Source organism: Nicotiana tomentosiformis, chromosome 1 (assembly GCF_000390325.3).
Source record: "Nicotiana tomentosiformis chromosome 1, ASM39032v3, whole genome shotgun sequence".
In the NCBI taxonomy this organism is placed as follows: domain Eukaryota; kingdom Viridiplantae; phylum Streptophyta; class Magnoliopsida; order Solanales; family Solanaceae; genus Nicotiana; species Nicotiana tomentosiformis.
Window position 1 is genome coordinate 65,405,570 of NC_090812.1, and position 17,143 is coordinate 65,422,712.

Here is a 17,143-nt window from a genome sequence, read left to right on the forward strand (position 1 = left end):
ACATTTATTAATTAAAATATAATAATACAATATAATGCTCTTTATACTGTTGATGTCATGAAAAACAATAAACATTTACATTAAAATATAATAATACAATATAATGCATTGGATACGTAACAACCATACAAACAAGCTATAAGTTAACGTCTCATTTAATTACAGAATCAAATACTAGCAATTTAGCAAATAGAGCAATGATCAAATGTTGTTTCGTTCCTTCACCGAGAATAAAACGGAAACGGAGCGCGTAAACGTGTCCGCCCCACAGGCCCAACACAACGTTGTAATAAAACGGAATCACAGTGGGCAAGGGTTTTTTACCCGTTAAAAACCTAACGTCGATTTATCCTACTTTCTTCCGGAGAAGCTCACTCACTCTCTTACAAATTACTGCTATAATTTCTCTTGTTGTGTATAGCAGCAGCACATCACACGAAAATAAAATGTTCTGTCGATCGTGTTAGGGTTTTTTGTGGTGGCGCGTGTGTGAATTCAGCATGGCTACCACCAGTCAGGCGATCCGTTATCCAGTTGCAACCACCGGTGCCGGAAATATTGATGCTCTCAATAGAGTTCTTGCTGACCTCTGCACCAGAGGCAATCCTAAGGTTCTTTCAAATTCTCTTTTTTTGGAGTTATTTGCTAAATTCGTTCTTTAACTTAATTTTCGTTTTGCCATTCTCTTTTAAGTTGCTGTGTATTTTTTTTTTTATTTGTGCTGTTACATTTGACTGAATTGTGAGTAAGTGTGACCAGACATACATCTAGTGCTCTGATTTCGATTGTATGATGAATTGAGGATAAAAAGAGGACACAAGATATGCCATAACAAAATCTTGGACACAGTTATTGTTATTATTATAGATTTTTATGAGTAACTTTATCCAAGATTTTAGCTCATGGCATATCTTGCGTTTTTTTGAAATGGTCATAAACAGCACTAACAATGTGCTGGAATTATGTACATTAAGTATAATCCTATCTAAATCCATAGGAGCTCTAAGATAGATTCAGCTTCATTTGCAAGTTCCATTCCACACTAGAAGTAAAACAAAAAACATCTTGAGTTGTTTCTTGATTATCCATCGAAAATCTTGGACATAGTTATTTGTAACCCTGTATGCAAAAGATGATATCGAGAAAGACAGCACAATTCTAGATACACTTTAGTTTCAGGCAAGAAAGAAAAGGTCAATAATCACTTTTGACCTTTTTCCTTTTCTCTTTCCCTGTTTTTAATATTTATCATGACTAATCCTGTTTGAAATCATGCCATCAGATAGAAGTGGCCGATCACTGTTTATATACAAGTCTTCTCCTCTAAGCTTCTTGTTAATTACGCTTGTTTATTTTCCTCCTCTATCTATTGAGAAAGATGGAACAGTCCTGTTTTTTAATTTTATATCAGACCATCTTGGTGAACCGTTGGCTTGGATAATCATGGGAATACCAGGTTTTTTTTTTTTGTATTTTCATTCACTTTTGCCAGTTTCATTTGTCTATTGAAGGGTTAACAGAGCAGTCTTCTGCACATAGTGCTTCATATTGATACTGATGTGGGTTTTTGCTTTAAATGTATATGCATTTAAAATGTTATGTGTGGTGTTGTTGTTTTTGTTGTTTTAGATTACATGTTGTTGGATGCACTCCTCTCTCTTCTAAATTCATTTTAAATACTTGTGTCGATGTTGCAAACTTTTGCACCATGCCTGTATTACTTATGTTACACTCCCTGGTAGGATGGAGCTACATTGGCCTTGAGGCGGCTCGTAGAGGAAGAAGCTCGTGATCTCAGTGGAGAAGCTTTTGCTCGTTTTATGGATCATCTATATGAACGTATTACTACATTTCTTGATAGTAATGAAGTTTCTGAAAATCTGGGAGCATTGAGGGCTATTGATGAGCTAATAGATGTCACCATCAGTGAAAATGCATCAAAAGTGGCAAAATTCTCCAATTACATGCGAGCTGTTTTTGAAACAAAGCGTGATCGTGAAATCTTGGTCCTTGCTAGTAAAGTTCTGGGTCACCTAGCTAGATCTGGCGGTGCAATGACTGCAGATGAAGTGGAACGTCAGGTGCGTAACATTGTGCTACTTCAGATTTCTCATTCTCTGACATCAGGATCTCAATTCTTTCGTGTTTTCAGGTAAAAGTTGCACTAGGATGGCTTCGTGGTGAAAGAATTGAGTATCGTTTCTTTGCTGCCGTCTTAATATTAAAGGTACGATTAGCATCTTCCTTCATGATTTGATGATGTATAAGCAGAAGCTTTGAAGCTGGGTTTTATTTCTTTCATCTTTATGTGATGGGGAAGCTTTGAGTTATATATAAATGTTATAGACTTGACTGCTAGCTTACAAACAAAAAGCTGGTGAACTTGTCATATAATGTTTTCCCGTTGCTTGAAGATAGGTCTTTCACCATTTGGTGGTCGTCTTCGGATTGTTCTGTCAATTCTTTTTTGTTCTGTTATTTTCCAGTTTCGGTGTTGTCTTATTCATTTTGTTAATGCTATTCATTCTCCATAAAAGTACAAGTATCTTGTGTAATTCTTTATGTTGGAGCAATTAGTTACTATTGAAACATTACATAACCGTAGTTACTAACCCAGGGGATGCTCAGTGGCTGTTTGGTGTATATGAACATAGAGCATTGAAATAATGTGAAACTTACGTCATTGAGCATTTTGAACACTTTAAGCTGGTGATTTTCATTACATAAATTTTAAGTTGGTAACTCTTTTTTGGATAAATCAGGATCTTTTTGTTGATAGGTTAAATCAAGATCTTTTCATTAGATATCACACTAATATTGTGGTAATATTATATAGCGATTTGACTTTAGACCTCAAAAAATTCATTTAAATATCCCAAAAGAGAGGAGTATTTTATTTTCACCGAAGATACAACTGAAATGAAGCCTTCTTTTTCTGATACAGTCTCTCCACAGTCCGCCCTTCAAAAATTCTACTGTTCTGTCCTCGCCAAATCATCCAAAAACTTTTCCACTGTCCAACTTGCCATTGTATCAGTCACTGTCTTAGAAAGTACCTAAGCTATCTCAAAATTGAATACAAAGTATTTACTATTAGAATCATATCCTAAAGATTAGCTAGTGTTTTTCTGCTATCGTGGAACGAAGAGTGAACTGGTTCATATTGTAGAAATATAGTTGTCATTCTTATATTACTTTAATAAACTTCTTTATGTTGTAGCTTGTCAAAAGAAATTCAAATAGCTAAACACACATTCAAGCTGCAATGTCATTTCAGTAAGCAATAGCCATAAATGATCAATTGGGAAGGTAACATGTCAATATTCAAATACACATACTTTGCTAGAGAGTAGGTTATTTAAACCAAATTCTGTCTTAATCAATTACTGAAAGCCAAGTATTATATGCCACTGAGATTTAATCTGTCAAGTAATACAGTTAAAGAAGTTATTATCCGTACACTATTCAATCATTTCTAGCTGCTAACTTTAAACAGCAGAGTCCCCATTAATTTTCAAGTGCCTATTTGGCAATCTGGAGTTTCTAAATGGGTCCAACCTTCCTGAATTTTCTTTTCATTGATAGGTAAAGATAATTTATTGTCAAGTTCCAGTAATTGTTCATTACAGATTGTGTAATGAACCAACTAAGTCAAGTATGGCATTCACATGATTTAAATATGCCATGTCACAGAAAAAATTAGCAAAAACATACATCTATGTTACAGATTAATTAAAATTCTCTTTCCCCCCAAACAAATCTATAATTTCTCTTTCTCGATATCACCCACCACATAGCAGCTGTTATTGAATTCCAGTTACTAAGTACTTGCTGATGCTGTTCCTGTTTCCATCTTTGTCTTGAATTTAGGAAATGGCGGAAAATGCTTCAACTGTTTTCAATGTTCATGTGCCGGACTTTGTGGAGGTTATTTGGGTTGCTCTGAAGGATCCAACATTGGCTGTTCGAGAGAAGGCTGTCGAGGCATTGCGTGCCTGCCTTCGCGTTATTGAAAAGCGCGAGACCCGATGGCGTGTTCAGTGGTATGTCTACTTCTCTCTCCTCCCTTATTGTTTTTCAGTAAAATGTCATTTTTATCAATATCTTATGAACGTTGTGGCAAATTTCATCTGCTCTAAAATTGGTGGTGCTGGCAGGTATTATAAGATGTTTGAGGCTACCCAAGATGGATTGACCAGAACTGCGCCTGTTCATAGTATACATGGCTCCCTTCTCGCAGTGGGAGAGCTGCTAAGGTTTGCTATCAAACTGTAATTTTTCATTTTAGGAAAATAATTGAGAGTTCCTTGTGCTGTTTTAAATTGCTATCATGGCTGTCTGATAATCTGGAGACTTAAAATCTTTGGTTATATCATGTAGGACCTAGGAGTCAGTCTACCTCAAGTCTGAGGCCACTTACATGTGTGTTTTAGGTGCAATCATCTACTACCTTCTTGTTCCCTTTTTGGAATAAAGCAAATAATTTTATAAATGAGGGAAAGAATTTCCATGTACAAGACTTATACCAAAAAGTGTGTACTACCTGCTTGTTCTTATTAGCCGTTGTATCTATAATGTATTTGTGGTCTGTAGCTTGACTACGATCTGTCGAGGTACCTCCTTTTTCAGTCCTTTTAATGAAGAAAGTATTGGGGTTTTCAGTCCTTTTCACAGTCCTCTGCAAAAAGTATTGGGTTTTGGCTGTTGCTGGTATTCCTCTTCTCAGTTATCATTAGTTGACTATGTATATGTACAGGATCCTCTGTTGAGCTATACTATGTGGTCAAGTTGTACAAGATATTATCTTGTTACTTTGCCATGGATTTCTCTGTTTGTACTTTAAACAAATTTGATGGGTATCATACCTTCAGAAACATGTGTGAGTTGGTGTTCTTCGTTTCAGTTTTATGATAGGCTGTGATTTTGTTTTGCTGGAATTAGTTTCACCTTTCTTCATTAAAGCCCACGCTTTATTTGCGGTTGAGGCCCCAACAGACCTTAGAGCTTTTTTGCGCTTTTTGCCTTTGATAACACTGAAGGGTAGGTACTGAGGCGAGGAATAACACTGAAGGGTAGGTACTGAGGCGAGGAATGACTGCATAAAGAGGGTGGTGGTCAACTGGTTGAGTAAGCTATAGGAGGACAAATTTTTCTTTGCTGTATCGCCATGTATGCACTTATGCTAGTATGTTCCATGACTACTATAGTCTCAAGGATTTATTTGCTTATTATTTGAGTAAGTTGCCTTTGTCTCCTTCATAAACAATAATGTCAGATTACAGGCGCAAGTTGAATAATATGCTCAAGTCACATGATGTGGGAATTGGCCCCACTATTATCTGGATGTGGTATGATAAATGTTACCTGATGCATGCAGATTTCTTCATCAAAATGTGCAGGAATACAGGAGAGTTCATGATGTCAAGATACAGGGAGGTTGCGGAAATTGTTATAAGATACCTGGAGCACCGAGATCGCCTAGTTCGTCTCAGCATAACTTCTCTACTTCCTCGAATTGCCCATTTCCTGCGTGATCGATTTGTGACTAACTATTTAACGGTTTGTGACATTTGACTTCATTTTAATGATTCAAGCTGGAAAATCTGGGTGATTGAGATTTACATCTTGTATCTTGACTGCTGTAACCTCAAGTTTGTTGATTTTGCTTCTACAGATATGCATGAATCATATACTTCATGTCCTTAAAATACCTGCAGAACGTGCCAGTGGGTTCATCGCTCTTGGGGAGATGGCTGGTGCTCTGGATGGTGAACTCATTAACTATTTGCCGACAATAACCTCTCACTTGCGTGATGCGGTATGCCATATATGTCATTGCAGATGTACTTGAGTAACTGAAACTGTTTCCAGATAACTTATCTTTTCAGGGTTTTTATATTAAAAGAAGTTATCTTCCAGGTGTTGTAGGTTCTTTCTGTGACATGTATATGCTTGAAGCAATAACCCTGACATGCGTATGTTTCTCTCAGATTGCTCCCCGCAGAGGCAGGCCCTCATTTGAGGCTCTGGCATGTGTTGGAAATATTGCTAAAGCAATGGGACCAGCCATGGAGCCTCATGTTCGTGGTCTCTTGGATGCTATGTTTTCTGCTGGGCTTTCCCTGACACTAGTGGAAGCCTTGGAGCAAATAACTGAAAGGTTATTTCTGAATTTGAGCAGAAGTTTCATGAACTGGGTTCTTTTGTCTGGTGTTGCTCAAGGATAACATGTGTATTTCTGTGTCTCAGCATTCCATCTTTGTTGCCGACCATTCAAGATCGACTGCTTGAATGTATTTCAGCAATTCTCTCCAGATCTCATCATGCACTCTCAAGACAATCAACTGCTATGAGTCGAGGGCATATTGCAACAGTTATCCCCCAAGTACCAGAACTGAGTGGTCCTGCGCTAGTTCAACTTGCTTTGCAGACTCTAGCTCGTTTTAATTTCAAGGTTTGTCGTCTATATTTTGTGCACTCTATTCCCCTTCTCATTAGTTTACTTTGATAGAAGACCTGTGGCATTATAGGGCCATGATCTTCTTGAGTTTGCAAGGGAGTCTGTTGTTGTATATTTAGAAGATGAGGATGGAGCTACACGAAAAGATGCTGCGCTATGTTGCTGCAAACTAGTAGCAAATTCTTTCTTGGCGATGTCTTCTACCCAGTTTAGTCCTAGTAGAATCAATCGTGCCAGTGGAAAGCGACGTCGACTTGTTGAAGAGGTTTGCTTTTAAACAATGTTTCTTGGTATTATATGGTTCCCTGGTTCGTCACTTCCTAATTATCTGCGCATTCAAATACGTGCCTATGAAAAGAATCTTTTCCCTAATATCTGTATAAGGATGTATAATTCAGTTTTATTAGTAGCTTCAATAATATAGTTTTTCTGTCAATCTCTCAGCCGGTTTATCCCCTTTTCGTGAAAGAGGTGGCAGGCGTCTCTCTTAGTGGATTGAGTTTTGGATGCCTGCTATAAAGATTAGCTAGCTTTTAGTGGTTGGACTGATCCCAAGTTTAGCATATGTTACTTACTCCGTCCATCCCAAATACGGGCACGGATCCGAGTGTCGGATTCGGCAAAATCTAAATTTTAAAATTCGGGAGTGCGGTTCCAGGTATGGATACGGGTGCGGGGATTCGGCTAAAAAAATTTAAAATTATAAAAAATAGAGCTATAAGTCCGAACTCAGAACACGACCCCTTGAATTCTTTTTTTTCTTTTCTGGAACACAATGCAGCAAATATGAGACAAAAGTACTACAATATTGAAGGTATGCCATTTCGCATGTCTTAAATCTGTTTTATTTTTAATTTTGAGAAATCAAAATCTCAATTTCCCCCCAAATTTGTCGATGGACTCTGGTCAAAGTATCCGAAGTTAGTTGACCGAATCCGGGACGTATCCCGCTCCCCCACCCGCTCCCGTCCCGTGTCGAGACGGGTGCGGCACCAAAAACCAAGAGTCCGCGCAACTTAGACTTTCTTTTCATAGGTCAGCTAAGTCCAATGTTTGGCACATGTTAATTGCTTCATCCCAAGAACTGTCCTAATTTCTTTCCGTTGGTCATTAGTGTTTGTATAGTGTGTGCTGTGCAACATTTGATCTCTTCTTTATGCCATTACTCTATAAATCATATTTCAATGTCATTTTTATAAGTTCTTCCAAAACAATTGGTATCATATGATTTCAATTTACTTTACCCTCTAGACTTTGTCAATATAGGACTATAATGATGGTTTTAGGCAAGGGGAGATTCACAGGTTTATCTTTTGGTTCTCTTTGTTTTTTTGTGCTTTCTTACTGAACGTTGACTGATTTTAGAAAGGGTCTTCAAGGGTTGGCTTTTCATGAAAAAGAGAAATTGTATAGCTTTATGATGTGCTTTTCTGGTGGTGTCTCAAGTCATTTGGTCTCTATGGCAGATGGGTATGGTCTACTGGGATAAATTGTTTCAAGTTCCTGGATTCTACCATTTTATTTCATTCTCTTCATGATAATGTTTTTTGTAGTGTGAGTAAAACTTGCGAGTATCTCTGTACTTGTTCGTAGTCTCATGTTTGGCCTGATCATATAATTAGCTGGCCATTGAGGTCATTTCACTTGGTAATCTTAGTTCTTAGTGATTCAAAATCTTGTTACAGAAATAAATCTCCAGAAGACTGTCAATAAACCTTGAGCAGTTTCTCATGTTAAGTGTCTTTTCCACTTGGTGGATAAGTACTCCTTGACATCATGCATATTAAGGTTTTGATTTCTGGTCTTCCGCATGGTGATTTAGGAGTCTTTTTTAACTGAGTTAATTTTGACAGATTGTGCAAAAACTTCTCATTGCTGCTGTTGCGGACGCTGATGTTACTGTTCGGCATTCGATTTTTTCTTCTCTGTATGCTGATGGAGGATTCGATGAGTTTCTGGCTCAGGCTGATAGTTTGACAGCTATATTTGCCACTCTAAATGACGAGGTATTTAATTCACGTGGTCTGTAGTTATTAATGTCAATCTCTTCAACGTGTTGTAATTGCCTGCTTAGATGACGCCAGTGTTATATGCCTCAGTACATGAATAAAACTACTTAGCACATCGTTCAACTCCCAAAATGGAAAAAAGATTAAGAATGCAAAAATGGAAGGCAAAATGCACTTTCTCATGGTTATTTATATATACTTATTCAGGAAAGGGAAGGGGAGTAACGTCCGTGCTCTTAAAAACTTATGGATAAACTAATGCATGGTTTTCGAAACTCAGCCGTTCATTTTGCAACCGCTGTTTATTGCAAGCTTTCTCACTCAAAATCTTTCTTGTTTACTTTCCAAAACAATCCTATATGTTAAGTCTCCTCTTTCATTTGAGCTATGGGTAGTCGAAATGGGAAGTATTCTAGTGGTGTACTTTCCTATAGATATTTTTGTTAGAAGACGGATTTTATATATTAGAAAGGAGTAGAATAAATGCTTTTGCTACTTAAGAAAGTATATGCATTTGTCCTTTAGGTTTTAGCATTGACAGAAAAAGTCAACAAAGTTGACTGAATGATGCTAACTGAAGCCCTTGTTTGGAAGTCATTATAGAAGTCTAGACTCTAGAGCATTCTGAAGGCCATTTTCTCATGGCATGCTGCATTGCGTGCCATTTTGATCGCTTGCAATTTGAGAAAGATAAATTGTGTTGTAGGCAATTTAATCGCTTGTGTAAGAAGCGGGGGACACATGGATCCTCTTTTGTTACTAGCTCTTTGTTACACAGAATTAAAATTTCAGATATTTAGGCTCGTTGTGTATGTGCAAATTTCAAGTAGTTTTTGGCTAATAAGAGCTTAGAAGTATAAAACATTGAGATTGGACATGAGGAAAATATACAAGAGCCTAACTTTCAACCTGCGAAAAAGTCCTGTCTGTTTTTTTGAATATCTAATACCTATTTTTTAGCGTTGATGCAGCAGAATGCCTCTTTATATGATTTATTAGGACATGGACTACCTTGTCTTCTTCTCCATCATATATGTACTTTTACCATGCTTATGTGCATAGTTTCTTTTTCCAGGATTTTGAAGTTCGTGACTATGCAATTTCACTAGCTGGTAGACTATCTGAAAAGAATCCAGCATATGTTCTTCCAGCACTTCGTCGCCATCTTATTCAGCTGTTAACTTACCTAGAACAAAGGTATTCATATGGCCTTTGATAATGGAAAGAGTCTCCTTCCTTTTTGATCTCCTTGAAGCTTGTTATGTTTACATCTCTTACCCTGTTAGCAGTGCAGATAATAAATGTAAAGAAGAGAGTGCAAAGTTATTGGGTTGCTTGATTCGCAATTGTGAACGATTAGTTCTTCCATACATTGCTCCCATACACAAGGTCCAACATTTATACTTATATGTACTGTGCCATCTTTCATTCCTTTTTCTTTTGTAATTCCATTTATTTCAGGCTCTTGTTGCGAAACTCTGTGAAGGCACAGGAGTCAATGCGAATAGTGGCATTATTAGTGGAGTTCTAGTGACTGTTGGAGATCTTGCCAGAGTGGTATGTAGTCTCCACACTGATCCCCCTTACCTAATCTCTCTCATGCAGCAGTGTCTAGAGAAGCTTAGCGTGTTTCCTTTGTGTACTGTTTCTTTCGTTGGCTCTTTATACATTAAAACTGTAAAATGCTTTCTTATACTGTAAAGAGGGTTGGTTGTCATCTCTCCCCACTGGGATGGGAAAAAAAGACTTTGGGCTTTACCAGAAATGATATTGTAAATAAATTGACTTCAACTCCTCAATAGTGTGTGTTTCCTATTAGCCAGAAGTTTAGTTTATTTTTCTCCTTGCTTCTCTAGCATCGATGGTAATGAACAGAATCCACATATTTCTTTTTTAGCTCACCCAGACCCAGATATATCATTTGCTCAATGTGCGCTTATTTGCTCTAATCTTTTCCTATATCATCACAATCACCGTGACCTAAGAGTTGCCTTTTTCTGCATTTAGCTTTGTGGTACTTGATCTTATTTTATGCGTCTGTTAATTTTACTCGATTATTAAGTGAGAACATCCTATCGTAAGGTGATTTACAGTTTTCAATAAAATAAAGGTATTTCACAGTACTTTTCAGTTATATGTGTACTTTTTAACTTTACCTCAAGACATGATATGATCCTCTGTTGTTAAATTTTACTTCCTTTCTCTTTTTTATTTTCTCAGCCTCTTTCATTTAGTAAAAGTGCATTTCAAGTTCTAGGAGAACTGACGAATGCTGGATTATTCCTGTTTCATGGATAGGCTGTTTCCAATATTCTGTGCTGTTGACTTCCTTGTCGCATTGGATTTATTTGTACTCCAACTTTTGTCTCGCATTTCCGATTGAAAATTAAATAAGGGGCTTAAGTCAGCCTGTATCCGAGCCTGTCGGTGACCTGGGTGGATTGAATGCCTATATAGGATATATTCCCCCTGTCTGAATTTGCTTGACACTGTTTCCTTTTTTGTCCGCCTCAAACTGATTGGTATTTTTCTAGGTTATAAAAAAAGAAACAAGTGATTGTTATTTTTCTCTATCTAGAAACTAGTTAAGTTTTACATTCCCATTTTGTCGTTGACGTGACTTGTTGTACGTCCCACTACTTAAAATACAAATTATTTTGTTATGATGGGACTTTTTGTACTAAATAAGAAAACTAAATTATTTGGTATAATGGTACTTACTTTTGGTATTTTATGCACAACTGTGCTATGTCTTAAAAGGTGTATTCTTAGCGCCGTGTGTCCGTGTCCAGTTAAACTGTCCTAAACAATTGAGATAGATGGAGTGTTTCTTGAACGTTATAGTTTGGTCTTTCCCTGAGATCTTTCGGCTGCATTTTTGGTGTCTTTTCTGTGCCCTCTGTTTTTCTATACAGTCAAGAATTGTTTTGCAGCTTAAATGATATCATAGCTTAGCAAGGCAGGGGCCAAAAGATCAGGTCTAGAATGAAAAGATCACTAGATTGAGATACAAATTAAAGCCCATGCATGACTCTACATCCTTGCATATATCAGATATTTTGATTGCATTAAAAGATCCAAGACGATCAAATGTTGTCATCATGCATGTAGATAGTTTTGTGCATTTTGAGACCCCTGACTCTCGTGTTTTGCTTCTTTTCTGTACTCTCTTCAGGGTGGCTTTGCCATGCGGCAGTATATTTCAGAACTTATGCCATTAATCGTTGAAGCTCTACTGGATGGGGCAGCTGCCACGAAACGGGAAGTGGCCGTTTCAACACTTGGTCAAGTTGTACAGAGTACAGGGTATGTGGTTTCTTCAGCCTTTGATCTCATTATTCCTTTGCGATCAGTCTTTTGCTTACTATTTCTTTTGGTTCCTAGAAAATTTATGATGGGGGCTTATTTCTAATATTTTTTGTGCCACATACGTACTTTTTCTATCATTTGGACTTGGGCGTGCTATCTATAATTTTCAAACTTCCATTATTTTTTGCTGGTAGTTTGCACCACATCGTTTATTCGTGGTTCCGGTGCACTACTATAATTTTTGAATATTAAAAAATCTTGCCTGAAAGTTTTGTTGTTTGTAATGTTTGTAGATATGTCATAACTCCATACAATGAGTATCCTCAGTTGCTTGGGTTACTCTTGAAACTGCTTAATGGTGAACTGGCTTGGTCAACCAGAAGAGAGGTTTTGAAGGTAACTGCAATCGCTGTTGTCCGATATTGTTTTTTTCCTAGGATTAGGCAGTACGTAAGCTCACTGAGGATAAATTTTGTAGGTTCTTGGCATCATGGGTGCGTTAGATCCCCATGTGCACAAGCGCAATCAGCAAAGCTTACCTGGATCCCATGGTGAAGTTACCCGGGTGACCGGTGATCCTGGTCAACATATAAGATCAATGGATGAATTGCCTATGGATCTCTGGCCCTCCTTTGCAACATCTGAAGATTATTATTCCACTGTGAGACTTAAACCTGGAACTTATTGTTTTCATTTTTAGCTTGTCCAACTGGAATCTACTGCTGCAGGTTGCTATCAACTCACTCATGCGGATACTCAGGGATCCATCTCTGTCAAGTTACCACCAGAAAGTGGTTGGATCTCTTATGTTTATTTTCAAGGTCTGGAGACTCAGTTGGGCATCTTGTTTCTCATTGCTTTACAGCTCTTTCTTAAGCAGGATTCTTATATTACTATCGTGCTTTGTTCCTTTCTACTTTTGGCACTGTTAGTCCTGGGACTTATTTGTTTTTGTCTTCTCACTTTTGCATGTACAGTCCATGGGCCTCGGCTGTGTCCCTTATTTGCCTAAGGTTAGTTTACTAGCTCACATAAATTACAATAAGGACAGATACGGGAATTGTTGCTCTCATTCCATTGTAGCCTTACTTTTTAATTTGGCTGGAAATTAATGTTTGAAATGTGAGTTCATCAAATGTGGTTCTTTGAGGGTTCGCGAACAGTTTCCACGCCCGGCAGACATTCCGAAAAGGTGAAAGAGATAATGAATCTGAGCTGAATAAAGATAACTCAAATCGTTACGGCATTACTCTTTGATTGCCGAAAGAAAAGTCAAATCTTTACTTTCAAACATGTAAAAGTAGGGGACAACCAGCTAGTGATACTGGGCAAGTTGAAAACTTAAAGTAGAATATACTGAAATTTTAGTGGTGGTAATTCGTATATTCTTTTTCTAAACACTAGTATTGTCACGACCCCAAATTCCCTCCGCAGGATGTCGTGATGGCACCTAGTATCTAAGACTAGGTAAGCCTATCAATGCGGAATAACAATAAAAATATAAAATAAATAAATCTGCAATTCACATAATTACAACTCCCAAAACCCGGTAGAAATAAGTCACAAGCTTCTAAGAATTTATCCTTAATGTTTCTCTATATATATCAGATTCTAAAGAAATAAGGAAGCAACATAATAAGGATGAAGGGGACTCCGGAGTCTGCGGACGCTGGTAGATATACCTTGAAGTCTCCGTACACTAGTAGCTCACTGATGTTTGGGCTGGTAGGATGTACCTGGATCTGCACAAAAGATGTGCAGAAGCGTAGTATGAGTACACCACAACGGTACCTAGTAAGTGCCAAGCCTAACCTCGGTAGAGTAGTGACGAGGTCAGGTCGGCCCTACTGGAAAATAATAATGGCATGGTAAAATGTTTAACAATATAATAAAAATAAAATGACAATGGAAATGAATCAAGTAGTATGTCACCATTTAATTACACAAAATAATGGCAAATAATAGCTCGTGGAAACAAAACAGAATTCTTTTCAACTTTAAGAAAATCACAACAATAATCAAAGGCAACTGCGACCATAAATAAATATCAACAAGGGCACTCCCGAGGTACCGCTTCGTAATCCCAAATCATAAATAAATTCACAATATCTCATTTCCTTATATCACCGCGGGAGCCTTCACATTTAATTTTAAAGAAAATATTTTTCCCCGAAATAGCATCCCGCGTTTTAGCCACCCTTATCACACCGCATGACTTCTAGTAGTTCCCCTACTAGCCACGCGTATCAAGCCACCCTTATCTCACTGCATGCGTTTCAACACCCAGACCTTATACCACCGCATACGTATCAATATCACAATATATCACAATTTGCACCTCAAGTGCGCAAATAATTCAACTTGCCAAAATAATAACATCAACAATATTTTTCCACAATAAAGAATTCACGGCTCATGCCAAACTAAATCAACAATAATATTTTTTCACAATATAGAGCTCACAGCTCCATCACAATGAGTACGAAAATCTTACAAAATATTCAGCAAAAATAATATTTTACAAATTTAACACCTTGTCTAAATATCAAATTTTTAAATGTAAAATACTTCATTTTTAATAATATTTAAATTAAAAAAATTTCACCTTCAAATAATGCACAGAATAAAAGAAACCAAGTTTCAGCTAAACAGGTAAAAACAATTAGCAGGAGAAGGTCAAGCAAATTTAAAGTATATAAATCAGATCAATGAAGAAGAGTATAACAAGATAAAATAATTTAATTAATATGCAACAGTGATTTACACAATTTAAAAATATAATCTTTCACATTTAGCCCGTGTAAACACTCGTCACCTTGTGTACACGACTTTCAACACATTACAATTATCACATCAATACCAATCCTAGGGGAAATTTCCCCCACATAAGGTTAGACAAGTCACTTACCTCGACTTGTTCCAATTTAATCAATCCAATAAACCCTTGCCTCGCGAATTCGTGTCCGAAATTCTCAAATCTAGTCATAAACAATTCAATATACTCAATACAAATCATTGTCAAAAAAATATACTCAATACAAATCGTAGGAATTAATTCCATATGAATTTACTAATTTTCCGGATTAAAATCCGAAATTCATCTCAAAAATCATCAGTGGGGCCCACGTCTCGAATCTCGAAAAAACTTACGAAATCTGAACACTCGTTCCGAGACGAGTCTAACCATACAAAAATTATCAAATTTCGATGTCAAATGAACTTTCAAATCTTAAATTAAAGTCTTTGAAGATTTCTACCATTTTCAACCCAATCTTTACTCATTTGAACTCAAAAATCTTCCCACAAACCTTATTGGTATAAGCATATATAAATAATACTCTTACACCCAAGAATCATACTCCTAATCAACCATCTTCTCTCCAAATCCAAAATTGAAAAACTAGGGTATGAAACCTTACCTCTTAGATGAAGAACTTGAAAAATTTCTTGTTGGATTTCAAGGCTTGGGCAAGATTTGATGAACAAGACACTTGAGCTTCTTCCTCTCTCTAGAACACTCTCACTTGTCTCTAAAAATATCAGGTTTTGGCTCAAAAATGACTTAACCCCTCTCCCTACCCGGCCTTGGGGGTATTAAATGAGCTCCTACGTGCGCGGTCGCGCACCTGGGCAAGTGGCCGCGCACCTGAGGCAGAAAGTCTCAAGTATGCGCGGCCGCACATCTGGGCGCCCATATGACACAAGTCCAGTAAAATGGCCATAACTTTCTGTATACATATCCAAATGACGAACGGTTTGAAGCGTTAGAAACTAGACTCGAAGATCTTTCATTTGATAGACTGTCCATCACATAACTCCTTATATATATATGTAGATATGCTCGTCCAAATTAGGTCTTGTGCGTACTCATTTGGAACTTTAGTCTATTATGAAATTTTCCAACTTGGCTTAGACTTAGGACTTTCCTTAGACCCCATATCACTTATAATATGCCTCGTACACTTATTATCATATCCAATAGATGTCCATCATGTTAATAGTCCTCGAATGAAAAGTAGAGTCTGCCCCCAAACACATAACATAACTTATCTCTTCTTTCGCACATTTCAATTTCCCGAATTTTACTAACTCCGAAAATTTCCAAAAATTTCGCCAGAGTTTCCTTTGTAACTGGGCCTATCCATCTGCCAGAGAATCCAAAAAACCAATCCTAACAACACACATATAATCCAATCAACGTAACATATAATGAAACCAATACTAACAGTGGCCTCATAAGTAATATATTTCTAGAAAATGAACGTCATTAACATCAGCTATTCAGGTGATACTTAACTCATAGCAGGTAAGCTCCCAACGTCTTCATAAAACACATAAATGAATGTTTAAATTAAAGATGACATTTTTGGGTCATCACAAGTATCTATGACAGATACTTTTTCTAAACACTAGTAATAATGGCACGTGATGGTTTAAACATTTATTTATATGACGGAACAACAAAATTTAATTAATGAGAAAAAAATTATGTATAATAATACAACAATCATCTAAATACCGAAAAATATTACTGATTACATTAGTATAATACGTGAATTCAAAATGATAGGACTTCATCAGAACTTACACAAATGATCAATTTAGTCACGTTAGTTAGATAATTATGTATTAAAGTTTAAAAGTATTTAATGTGATGGTATCTTACTGAACAATTCTTTGTAAACGATATTATTATTGTGTATGTTTCCTTCTAATGCTTTGGTTGCTCTGCCATAACCAGAACTTTTGTTGTCAATATTGATATCCCTCTTGAAAGTGTAACATATAGTTGTTTGTGCAAGAAAATTTATTGCGGTAAATATAGTCCAATATTTAGGATGTTTATCCTTGTGTTTTATTTATTTTAATTGCAAAATATAAACATACTGAAAATTATTTTCACGCAAATTTAAAAGGATATTCTTTAGTTTCGGAAGACGAAAGTTGAATTCGGGGATAAAAATATACTTAGAAGCACATTTGCCAGTATCATAATTTTGCATGTATGACATTATTGTCAAAACTTCTATATATCATATGTGTGATATTACATTAGCTATTCGGCGGATCTAAGTTTTTCAGTAGCATGATGGTCATATTTTTCTTCAAAATGAACTTATATATAATGGAATATCAATTTAACTTAGTCCATAATATATACGGTGAACTAACAGACGTAAGTAATAATAAACTTGACAACAAACATGTAAGGTAGGAGGCCATTTGGTATTAAAGTATTTAAGTATTTTTTTTCCGTAGTAACTATTGGTATCATCTTCGGCTGAGTCAAAAACGGAAAAACATTTTGTTTTTACCATAAAATTTGTTATCAACATTTTATTTAGTTGATCAACATATTTTTTTC

General features: G+C 36.6%; 1 protein-coding gene across 4 annotated transcripts in view; it reads left to right on the top strand.

The window, feature by feature from the left end:
* Positions 1 to 213: 213 nt before the first annotated feature.
* LOC104118002 (serine/threonine-protein kinase TOR) overlaps positions 214 to 17,143 on the top strand; it is a 38,078-nt gene continuing 21,148 nt past the window's right edge. The window contains exons 1-19 of one of the 4 annotated variants that reach the window (XM_033661752.2): positions 214 to 611; positions 1,743 to 2,081; positions 2,153 to 2,227; positions 3,871 to 4,043; positions 4,158 to 4,256; positions 5,400 to 5,559; positions 5,675 to 5,818; positions 5,991 to 6,160; positions 6,250 to 6,454; positions 6,531 to 6,725; positions 8,314 to 8,466; positions 9,545 to 9,666; positions 9,756 to 9,858; positions 9,931 to 10,026; positions 11,645 to 11,775; positions 12,072 to 12,174; positions 12,257 to 12,439; positions 12,507 to 12,599; positions 12,756 to 12,791. In XM_033661752.2, coding sequence (XP_033517643.1) covers positions 501 to 611; positions 1,743 to 2,081; positions 2,153 to 2,227; positions 3,871 to 4,043; positions 4,158 to 4,256; positions 5,400 to 5,559; positions 5,675 to 5,818; positions 5,991 to 6,160; positions 6,250 to 6,454; positions 6,531 to 6,725; positions 8,314 to 8,466; positions 9,545 to 9,666; positions 9,756 to 9,858; positions 9,931 to 10,026; positions 11,645 to 11,775; positions 12,072 to 12,174; positions 12,257 to 12,439; positions 12,507 to 12,599; positions 12,756 to 12,791 — 2,691 coding nt within the window. In that variant the 5' untranslated portion in view covers positions 214 to 500. The remainder of the gene's footprint in view (positions 612 to 1,742; positions 2,082 to 2,152; positions 2,228 to 3,870; positions 4,044 to 4,157; positions 4,257 to 5,399; positions 5,560 to 5,674; positions 5,819 to 5,990; positions 6,161 to 6,249; positions 6,455 to 6,530; positions 6,726 to 8,313; positions 8,467 to 9,544; positions 9,667 to 9,755; positions 9,859 to 9,930; positions 10,027 to 11,644; positions 11,776 to 12,071; positions 12,175 to 12,256; positions 12,440 to 12,506; positions 12,600 to 12,755; positions 12,792 to 17,143) is intronic. The other 3 variants (XM_009629163.4, XM_009629164.3, XM_033661750.2) reach the window with 3 other exon arrangements.